Source organism: Plasmodium inui, assembly GCF_000524495.1.
Source record: "Plasmodium inui San Antonio 1 unplaced genomic scaffold supercont1.22, whole genome shotgun sequence".
NCBI classification, from domain to species: domain Eukaryota; phylum Apicomplexa; class Aconoidasida; order Haemosporida; family Plasmodiidae; genus Plasmodium; species Plasmodium inui.
In genome coordinates, this window is record NW_008481856.1 from 259012 (window position 1) to 270070 (window position 11059).

General features: G+C 49.1%; 4 protein-coding genes across 4 annotated transcripts; 1 reads left to right on the forward strand and 3 right to left on the reverse strand.

Moving 5' to 3' along the window:
- Positions 1–272: 272 nt before the first annotated feature.
- Positions 273–3095, reverse strand: C922_04384 (hypothetical protein; the record flags this gene model as incomplete). The annotated part of the gene is made up of 1 exon (XM_008819967.1): positions 273–3095. One exon carries the CDS (start codon positions 3093–3095, stop codon positions 273–275), a length of 2823 nt encoding a protein of 940 aa, XP_008818189.1.
- A 1554-nt stretch (positions 3096–4649) lies between these two features.
- On the forward strand, positions 4650–6203 carry C922_04385 (GTP-binding protein YchF; the record flags this gene model as incomplete). Its single annotated transcript, XM_008819968.1, has 3 exons — positions 4650–4696; positions 4893–4939; positions 5119–6203. The coding sequence occupies 3 exons, from the start codon at positions 4650–4652 to the stop codon at positions 6201–6203; spliced, it is 1179 nt and encodes a 392-aa protein (XP_008818190.1).
- A 573-nt stretch (positions 6204–6776) lies between these two features.
- Positions 6777–7742, reverse strand: C922_04386 (hypothetical protein; the record flags this gene model as incomplete). The annotated part of the gene is made up of 2 exons (XM_008819969.1): positions 6777–7549; positions 7688–7742. 2 exons carry the CDS (start codon positions 7740–7742, stop codon positions 6777–6779), a joined length of 828 nt encoding a protein of 275 aa, XP_008818191.1.
- Positions 7743–8771: 1029 nt separating this feature from the next.
- On the reverse strand, positions 8772–10802 carry C922_04387 (hypothetical protein; the record flags this gene model as incomplete). The annotated part of the gene is made up of 1 exon (XM_008819970.1): positions 8772–10802. One exon carries the CDS (start codon positions 10800–10802, stop codon positions 8772–8774), a length of 2031 nt encoding a protein of 676 aa, XP_008818192.1.
- Positions 10803–11059: the final 257 nt, after the last annotated feature.

Sequence of the window (11059 nt, forward strand, 5' to 3'; positions counted from 1 at the left end):
TCGAAGTTAAGCAGCGGAGTGGCACGCACACCAAGAATAGTGTTTTCTGACCCGTCTTCATCTCTCCATTCACCTTTTTGTCCCGTTTTTTTAACCTTCACCCGCGCACGAGGTGTTAGGACTTGTGTTTTGTTTTTTTAGTCTTTACGTCATTTTGGTGAGGCACTTAGCTAGGCCATTCGTTTCTACAGCTTGTCTCCACAATTTGTCTCCACAACTTTACCTCATGACATGGTCGGTAACGTCACCGCTTCATCACTTCATCACCACCGCTACAACCCGCGCAGCAGCTGATCCACCTGCGCCTGCAGCGCGCGGATCGTCTCGTCCAGCCGCTTTATCTTCCGGGAGTCGTCGCCGTCGTCCTGCACGCCACGCCCCCCTCGGGCGGCAGTTGACAAGGGGGACGCGGTTGCCAGGGGGATGGCCGTTGACAGGGGGGACTCGGCTGACTGGGGTGACCCTTTCGCCGCTCCTCTCCTATGCACACCACACCTCTGCGAAACGATGTCCCTGTTGAGCTCCCTGAGGAAGCGAATCTTCTCCTGCAGTTGCACCCTCTGGTTGTTCTTTGCCTTAATGGAAGACTCCGCCTTCTGGAGGAAGTTCTCCATTTTCTTGTTCTGGTTCTCCACCTGAGTAACCGTATCTCGCACGATCTTCACGTTCCTACTCTCCATGTCGATTCGATTCATATAGCTGCACTGCAGTTCGATGAGGCTGTTGTTATAAACGTTCGCTTCGTGAGACAGCAGGGAATACAGGCTGTATAGCAGTTCGTTTTTCAGTCCATCACTGATGTAGGCGTCGTCGGTGAAGATGTCATAAATCTTGTTGTAGATGCGGCTGTCGTAGTTGTCCTGGAGGTGGGCGCCGTGCATGTCCTGCATGTAGTAGTTAACGTGGCCGAGGCATGCCTCCCCCTCGTCACCGTAGTAGAGGTCATATTCATAGTCCACAAAATCGCCCCTTCCTCCTGAGGGGGAGGGTTCATCGACACAGGGATGGAAAGAGTTACAATTGAGTAGACCGCCACTCGGACCACTCCCTCCACGCCAGGCACTGGCCAAGTCACTCTGATCATCGTCCATCTTGTCCTCAATAAAAGCCTCCCGAATGTAATTCCATACTTTCTTCGTCCTCAAATTGAGGCAGTAGTGGTGATTATACATGGTGCTGTGACATTTGGCGTGACTCTTCTGGTACCTACCGCAGCCGATGTTGGCGCACGTAAGGCACAGCCATATGTCGTCCACGTTGTTGCAGTGTCTGCACTTGAGGGTGTTTGCTACTTGTCCTAGCCTGCTTGGAGCATCTCTGGCGGGGGGAACCTCTCCTCGCGTTATGCTCTGCTGAATGGTCTGCTCATTGGTCTGCTCTACCGAGTGTGCCACACCTTCCGGGGTACCTTTTGGCGTCCCCCTCGGCGTGGCTATGATCGCTTGACCCCCCCAAGGCTCCCCCACCAACCTCGACACCGAGTCGTAGAGAAAAATAAGAGAGCACACATTGCAGGACAGGTTCACATAATCGTGGATCTTCCCCCCCTTGCCCTTTTCTCGGACGTGCCATTTTCTGCTCCTCGTCAGAGTAAAGCACACCTCCTCGCACAGCAGATCCATGCAGAGCGGACAAGTCGATATGCACGTGTTCCCATCCGTGATTATGCATTTTTGAAAGCTCTCAAAGTGGTTTATATCGAATGGGTCGTCGCGGCTGAAAGGGAGAAGATTCGATACCCCGCCTGTCTCCTTCGAGCCCTTCTTCTGCTCACTAACCTTTCCCTCGCTTCGGTGAAGCGGTTCGGATATTTGGGCCAACACATCAACGTCCACCTGACGCGCCTCCACTTCTCCATCCACAATGTAGTACACCAGACTGACAAACGCGCAGTAGAGATACCAATCAGGGTACCCCTTCTCATCCGCTACATTCACCAAACTGTTTTTCCACTCTCCCTGTCGACTCTCCACCAAGTGGTGCAACCCTGTACAGTGATACTCACTATAAAACATGTCGGCGTAAATCTGTGTTTTGAAAAAAATAAGCACGGAGTAAGTTTTCATTTTTTTCTTCTTTTTTAACCTCCTCTTTACCAGGCTGTGCATTCTTTGGTACATGGCCGCTCGTTCGACTGCGTATGGAGTGATGAACTCTCCATGGTGATTGTCTTCACTACACCCTGTGGACTCTCCATGTTGGTTGTCTTCACTACACCCGCTGCACTCCTCCCGATGGGTGTCCACTTTTGCTTCTTCCCCCCTGGGCCACTCTTCTTCATCCAAGAAGGAGATATTACTGCGTACATAGAAGACCTTTATCTGTGCTATGAAATCCGTGTAAGCACTGATCAATCGGTAGAGGTGGTCGAAGGGGAAGTGTGTCGGCAGGGACAGAATGAACAACATGTGGGATCGATGCAGGGGTAGGTTCACTCTCCTGCTTTTATCATCGTCGTGCGGCTGAGTATCCTTCGGGTTAATGCCTTCCTTTGTCCATTTCACTGAGGTGCCTCTTTCCCGTTTGTCTTCCCCCTTCTTGCTATTCGTTTGATTCCGTCGTGTGTCTTCATTTTCCGCTCCGCAGCTTCCCCTCTTCTGGGTAGGAACAGCGGCGGGGGTGGCGGCTTCCGCGGCCGCCACGGAGGCAGCTACGGAGGGGGTTATGGAAGTTGTTCCTCGTTTGTGGCCCTCCTCGTCGTCCTCCTCATCCTCCTCTATTAAGTACAAATCGAAATTCTTTTCTTCATTTACGTAGAGCTGCAGAAAGGAGGCCGTATAATGCTGCACCTTTGGGGAGCCTCCCCCCTCTTGAGAGAGCTTCTGCTTGACGAGTGCCCTTTCGTCACTCACTTTGTCCAATGTTTCCGTGTTGTTGTTCGTGCTGTCGTTCGTGTTGTCGTTCGTGCTGTCGTTTGCCTTGTCGTTCGCCTTGTCGTTCGCCTTGTCGTCCGTGTCCCCATTTGTGTCACCCCTCTTCTCTTCCCCATGCTTTGAGATTTTGTTTCCATTTCGATCGTACACATTTTCGAAGAGGGTTAGAAGGCTGTTAACATGGCTGGAATGCTCTTGTGTATAGATGATTAGGTGAAACATTATCTCCTTTTAGTGGCAATTTCATTTGGGTATTTCTTAATCGGGGTAGGAGAATGTAAAGATACGTCTCCGCAGGGGTGCCCTCACAAGTGTGCGCCTAGATAGATATACATACACGCTCGGATGGACGGCATCATTTTTTCCCCATTGATTTGCCTGAACGGGTCAGCAAAAAAGCTGCATATTCGCGTGGTGAGCAAATAATTTGCACATTCCCGTGGTAAGCAAAATGGTACACTTGAGCGCGCATGGACAAAATGATGCATTCACGTTGTCCTTGCTTTTTTCTCTCCTAAAGAGGAGTGTAAATACTTCCCGTCTGTTCAACTCCACAAATGGTCTTATATATCATACGTTCTGCTTCTAATCCTCTGGTTGGCATAAACTGGCCCCTTCGCATCGCAGGTAGCCAAAATGGGAAAATAACAAAAAAAAAAAAAAAAAATCTCCAAAGTTGTATGAACAAGTCAGAATTTTTACATTCAAATGTAGGACGTAAAAAAAAAAAAAAAGAAAGAGAAAAGAGAAAAAAAAGGGAAGGGTCCTTGTTTACCCCTTCCGTCGCAAATAGAAACCTCCCATGATAAATGATAAGCGATACGATGACTTAAGATGTAATCATCTCCTTTGTACAACTTCACCTTCTTTTTTTTTTATTTCCTTTTCTACCTTCCTGGGTGGTGGTCACAACGGGTTTCCACTAGAACGGAGTAACCCAATTTGCAAACATGTTCAGTTAGCAAAGCGTTGTTTTGTTGGTATTTTGTTAGGATGTTGTTCGTATTTTTTTCTTTTTTTTTTTATTTTGACTTCTTATGGCACTTCTTCACCAGTTGGTCGACTGAAGGATGGGTGCGGCGTGGCGGAGAAGCATAGCAGAAGTGAAGCCTCCAACACAACAGGGGTGTTCCATCAAAGGAGAAAAAATTGAATCAATCAGTCAGCGAATGAATCATTGAACGAATGAGTGGATGAGTCCCAATTTATCGTCACCCCATCTTGTGTATGCACAAACTGCAACAACGTTAGGGTTAACACTGGATTGCGTTCAAGCGAGGAGTTTCTCTTCTTTTTTTTTTTTGTTTTCTTTTTCGCCTCTTTCCCCCACGGATATGGTTCGCATTTTAATCAATGGCCTTACAAACTGCCTATCTATGAAGCATCGCTCCGAACATATGCGAATACGCAGCATAGCGGCATTCTGTATAGATACTCTGGTGCTTGGGCAAACGTTCGTACGTGTAGCAACGATAGTGGTAGTCTTGTGAACTGTTTTGTGTTTTCCTCATAAGTGATCTACCCGTGGCCGCTCTTCCGCAGGGTGAAGCGACCATCGCTAGGGCTACATCCATCCCTGCCACGTCTTTTCAAGGGGCGCACTTCTACTAAGCAGGAAGAGGGCCACCCAAGACGAGCCCAGTTGGTAATTCCAAAGTCGGCAACGGTCCACAGGTAGTAGAAGTGGAGTTTGGCTAAAGTTTGTAACGTTTTTTCTTTTTTCTTTTTTCTTTTTTCTTTTTTCTTTTTTTTTTTTTTTTTTTTTTCCCTTTGAACATGGCACCAAAGAAGAAGGAAGAGGAGCAGAAGGTCCTGCTCGGAAGGTAACTCTCAGTTTGTCGTTTCGTCGTTTCGTCGTTTCGTAGTTTCTCAGTTGGGAAAGTGCCCCATGCGTACACACATAGGACATTTGCGTTTGGTGAACCTCGAATGGTGTCGCCGCATGGCCGTTTGATGAGAGTCCAGCGAGTGCCTCCCTCCGCATAAGAAGTACACACGTGATTTGCCCATCTTTTGTAGGCCCAAGAATACCCTCAAAATGGGATTAGTCGGCTTGCCCAATGTTGGTAGGGACTTGGCGCGGTAGCAGCAGTGTGTGTAAAACGCGTCGTTGTGTTTTTCTGCTATGGGGGCGCACGTTTGGTCTGCTAGCGGCGCGCAGATTTGTTATACCTCCCACTCTGGTGGCTCTCCCTAGGCTGCTCCGATTCCACCCTTCTTTTCACCGCTCCCCTTCCACGCGCAGGCAAATCGACCACGTTCAACGTGTTGACGAAGCTGAACATCCCCGCGGAGAACTACCCCTTCTGCACCATCGAGCCGCACGAAGCCAAGGTGACGGTGGAGGACGAGCGGTTCGACTGGTTGGTGAGCCACTTCAAGCCGAAAAGCAATGTGCACGCATATTTGTCCATCTTCGACATTGCGGGGCTTGTGAAAAATGCACACCTAGGAGAAGGCCTCGGAAACAACTTCCTCTCAAACATAGCAGCAGTGGATGGCATATATCACGTCGTGCGTGCATTCGAAAATGAGGACATCATACACACGGAGGGGAACATAAATCCCGTGAGAGACATGGACATAATAAACTCGGAGCTGATTTACAAAGACATAAGTCACTGTGAGAAGAATTTGGAGGAAGTCACGAAGGTGTTAAATCGAAACAAGAAGGACAAGATAAAGCAAAATGAACATGACGTGTTGACAGCCGTGTTGAGCTTTCTCAAGGAACATAAATGGATAAAGGACGGCAATTGGAAGAGTTCAGAAATTGAAGTGATTAACGAGTTTAACTTCCTGACTGCGAAGCCAGTGGTTTATTTGGTCAATATGAGTGAATCCGATTTTATTCGTCAGAAGAATAAACACTTAGCCAAGATTTACAATTGGGTACAGGAGAAGAACAAAGGGACGATCATTCCGTATTGTGCAGACCTGGAGCTGAAGTTGCTTTCCATGAGCGAAGATGAGAAGAAAACCTATTTTGAAGAAAACAAGATAAAGCAGAGTATGCTGAATAAGATCGTAAAAACTGGCTACTACGAAATTAACTTGATTCATTTTTTTACGTGTGGGCCCGATGAAGTTAAGTGCTGGACGATACGGAAGGGGACAAAAGCGCCACAGGCCGCAGGGGTCATTCACACCGATTTTGAGAAGGGCTTCATCTGTGCGGAGGTGTACAAATACACGGACTTGGTGGAGTTCAAGTCGGAGGGGGAGGTCAAGGCCAACGGCAAGTATTTGCAGAAGGGCAAGGATTACGTCGTGGAGGACGGCGACATCGTCTTCTTCAAGTTCAACGTGTCTTCCTCGGGGAAGAAGTAGCGGTGAAGCGGCGGTGTACGAGTTACTATAACGGTTGCAACGTCACAACTGCGGAGATGCTGCGATGCGGCTCCTGCGACGGGGCTGATGCGACACTGCTGATGCGACACTGCTGATGCGACACTGCTAATGCGACACTGCTAATGCGACACTGCTAATGCGACACTGCTGATGCTCCTGCTGCTGCTCCACCTCAACCTTTCGAAGTCGCCCGACCGGCAATAATTTTACGCATTTTCTCAGATCATTTACTCTACATTTTAAAAATCGCCTGACCGGGCAATATTCTTTTGCACAATTTTGCACAATTTTGCACACTTTTGCAAACTTCTGTACATTTTTTTTTTTTTTTAACAAAAATTATCAGTTTGGCTAGCTGACCGCTTACAAAAAAGACAGTTTGACAAATCAGCGGCTCCACCAACGGAAGGCGCGAAAATGGGGGTGGCATGACTCAGGGTGATGAAGCATTTCCAGCGACCCCCCTGTGTGCAAAAATTGGGACTCAAGTGGAGTTCTCCACGTACGGAGACACGTAAACATCGCACGGATATGCAGACCGCTTCTCACACCTCAGTGGATGTACTTAAAGAGAAACTTCCTGTGGAAGGCCGTGCGCACGGTGTCGTTGATGAAGGTGCTCTTTTTCTCCTTCTTCTCGCAGGTATTTCGGAAGATGGCCTCCTCGGTCCACTTTCGCTTCCTGCTCACGCCTTCGCCCTCCTCATTGTCGCTATTATCCTCCAGGTTTATGAGGGGGTTGTTCGTAAGCACATTGTTCTTTCTGCTCTGCAGGAGTTCCTGCTCCTGCTTCTCCTGTCGCTGCTTCTCCATTTTCTCTCGCTTCAGATTTTCGAGCTCCCTCAGGAGTTCATTCTCCTCCTCGTCCTCCGACTGTTCCTCAGAGGAGTCATCCGAAAGGTCATCCGACGAGCCATCAGATGAGCCATTTGACGAACCATCTGACTGACCACCCTCTTCACTGCCTTCTTCCTGTGGATCTCCTTTCGTGCGACCCTTCGCTGAATCCTTCCCTCGATCCTTCCGTTTCTCTTTTTTTCTCCCTTTCCTCCTGCGCGACTTCCACTCCTCCTCCACTTCGTCATCCTCGTCCTCCGGAAACGGGTTGGTGTAATCATGGTTGGTGAGTTTTTTTATATTCTCGATGGCTAGCAGTCTATGGCTGTTATCCTTCTCGATAGCTCCGCCTTCGAGCTGAATGAGGTTATTCTTTATCACTTCCTTGTCCTCAACGTAATCGCTCAGGTCTCTGGTCTTCATTTTGGTGTGCCCTGGCAAGTCCCTGCTGCAGACCTTGGCCGTTTGGCTCACTTTCCGGTTGCCACCTGTAGGGAGAGGGAGCAAATGGCGAGGTGGAAATGTGACGAAATTGGAAGGAGCACAGATGGGGCCCTGCTATGATGTGCCGCCGTGTCGCTACGCACCGCCATGAGGCTCCTCACCCCCCGCGGCGTCGGCCTTACCCTGGTTTTCCCCCCCGATGGCGTTGTACCATGTGGGTCTGTGTGCGGTTGTCATTTTGGCTGCTTCGCTGGGGGATGGACGTCAGGCTAAAGATGAACCCAGGCTAAGGATGAATACAGGCTAGGGATGGCTCCCGCCCCCGGATGGATGTGCGTGAGGAGAGACAAGTGCTATTTAACCCCACGCTACGCGAATGTACCAGGTGTGCCTGTACATGTGGTTGTGTATGTACCGGCGGCCGCGCCCTCTGCCAAGTGGAGGGAGGAACGCTAAACGGAGAGAAGCTGTTTTGCCTTTCCCTTGGCCGCGCTTCACCTTTTGGCAACACGTTCCGCAGGGGGCAGCATAGATGAAGCCTTGCCGATAGTAGCATAACATACGGATGAGATGTATGCTCTCTCCCCCACCGCAGCTCAAACGGCGGCAATTTTCTGGGAGAAAAAAGGAACGCGGATTGATTAATCGCCGGTATGGCTTCCTCACTTTGGGGCGATCTTACGGCGAGGGGCGATGCGTCAAATTGTCCTCGCCGATGATCAGTTGCCCTTCCGCTTTATTGACAGCATAAACGCGCGGGGGGCAAAATAGGTATACTTATGGTATACCAGCGTGGATGTATTTTTTTTTTTTTTTTTTTTTTTTTTTTTTTTCTACGCGCGGGAAAAGTTCCTCCTTCGCGAAGAGCGACGCGGCTTCCGACTTTGCAAAAAAATGGGAAAAGTTTAAGAGTTAGCAGCAATTCGGAAAAAAAAAAATAAAATAAAACAAATATAGCAAAGGGATGGAAGCGAATGAAGCGAATGAAACAGATGAAGCGAATGAAACAGATGAAGCGAATGAAACAGATGAAGCGAACGAAGCAGATGACGCGAACGATACGGGGGCAGCATCACACGCCCCCCTTTAAAATGGTTCCTGGAGGAGGAGGCGGTGCGTCAAATGATCCTCGCCGCTGAACACGGCGTCCGGATCAAATGGTAAAAATGAGGCGGCGTCCCCTTCCCCGTCTGGTCAATTGTACAGAGGCGTGCTTTGCTGACCCGCCTCCTTTCTCGGTTGCTCTGTTTCTCTGTTCTGTTCTGTTTAATCCCCCTCTGCTGCCTTGCGCTCGGCCGCTCTATCTTTGGCGCTTTTGCGCAAATACTTGGGCACGTTCGAATTTAAAAGGGAGTCGTTTTTTTTATTTTTTTTTTTCCTGCTTTTCTTTTTCTTCTTCTTCCCTCCATGGGGGATTGCTGTCCTCTCCTGGAGTGCTGCCCTACGTGCACCTGAGGCATCATCGGACGGTTCGTCATCTGATGAGTGCCCCGTGTGGTGTTTCATCTGCGTGTGGTTGTCTCGAGGGGGTTTGTGGCGAGGCCCTTCACCACGTCCTCCTGCTGCTCCTTTTGCCGCTGCTTTCTCCGTTGCTTTCTCCGCTGCTTCTTCTACCTTGGACTGCCTCCCGTTTGAAGCGAACGGGTTGATCCGTCCAAGCTGGTCCTTCCCAAACGTGATGGTATCTGGGGGTAGCTTATCCAGCAGGGATCTTATTTCATTTTCTCGAACCTGCTTCTTCGTTTCGTATGGGTTATTAACGTACGTATCGATGTTGGCGAGTCCGGCCCCGGGAATGAGAAGAGACTTAATGGAGTACCGTGACCCCACGCAGCATATGTCTTCAAACGGTTGAAATGATACGGAGTTTATCTTATCGCCATACGTGTTGTGTGTTAGGTATAGCTTCGGTTTGCTGAAAAAATTGCTGTAGGTCCTAAAGTGACTGTTTATTGCCATGGCAACCATCCCCGTGTCGCTAACGTCCATCTCGTTAATCACATTATGGGAGCGATTCGATTCAATGAACTGTAGTTTTCTCAGATCCCACAGTTTATACGTGCAATCAAGAGAGGAGGTGACGAGGTAGTTTTTATGAACGGCTACGGCCGAAATGGGAGTAGCGTGGCAGTACAGATCACATACCGGTTTGTCTATATTGGGGGTCCAGACCGTTACGTGTCCGTTTCTATGACCAAGGTAGATGGTTGCGTCGTGTTTGTTCTGCTTCATCACCTTGCAAGGACCTCTTTTCGTTTTTTTTCTCGTAAGGAGGTTCCCCGTGGAGATGTCCTGATAAACCAGTTCGCCAAACTCTCCAATGGAGGTTAATAAAAAATGAAATGGAAGGAATTCCAGCTGATAGGAGTAGAGGATGTCCTTAATACAGTTGACCTCAATCCCTGTGTTGTCGTAGATGTATATATATTTCTTCTGAGCCACTGCAAACAGCTTGTGATTGTGCAGGATGGTGCTGCACCGGACAGATTCTTCCACTTCTAACTCGCACATTGGTTCTAAATTGTGTGTATCGATCAGCGTTATGTGCCCCTTCTCTCCAGTCGCCAGCAGGTATTTTCCATTTCGTGAGTATCTGCATCGGTAGGGTCCCAGATTCAGCCTCAGGTCTAGCACTTTCTTTTTTGTGCCTACGTCCGCTCGGGCGTAAAGTTCTTTCTGCGTTAGGAGCCGCCGTGTCGCTGAGAAGGAGCAAATAGGGGACTCTCCCCCGTTAGTTATCCCATTGGAGGAATACTCCCCCTCGTTGGTCTTCCCATTAGCAGATTCTTCCCCTCTGTTGCTTTTCCCACTGGAAGAATCCCTCCCTTTGCCGGTCTTCCCAGTAGTGGACTTCCCTCCCTTCTTGGTGAGCGGCCCACTTGGTGTCGCCCCCACGTGGTCCCCTGCCAATCGAATGAACCCCTCCTCCACAGGCTTAAACTTCCTATTCGCCAGCAACTTTCTTGACGATAAGATGGCCAGACTGACATCCCTCTTTAGCTTTAGTTTGATTTTTTTATTTTTTATTTTTTTCGTTTTGGGGAAATTCTGGGGTAGTTCCTTCGGATCCACAGCAAGGTAATCGATTCGCTTCTTCTGGAGGCCCTTCTCATGGATGTTTTTCTTTATCCTACTTAGTACTTTCCTGTTGTCTCTTTTACGACTGGCTCTCTCCACGTCGACGTTTATATGTTGCGCTTCCACTGCCTGGGGAGTCACCTCCCGCAGGACAAGGAGCCCGTCGCCCGTACGCTCTCCCTCCACGGAAGGGGAGTCCGCCGAAAGGGCAGCAGCCATGTTCATAAAAGGAACAGAGGAGAATCAAAACGGAATGAATAGGAGTTATTGGCGTGCGTATCTCCTACTTCGCACTGCAGAACGCACAGTTGGTTGGATAGCCTCGCAGTTGTAGCGGGGACGTGGCCTGGGTTGACGCACTACCGGTAATTTCCCTGTCAGACGGTATATCTGTCGAGTCACCCATCACTTCATCGTGTTATCCTTCATTTTGCTTGTTCCGTTGGTGGTTCTGTTCTTGATATTCAGCCTTCTTT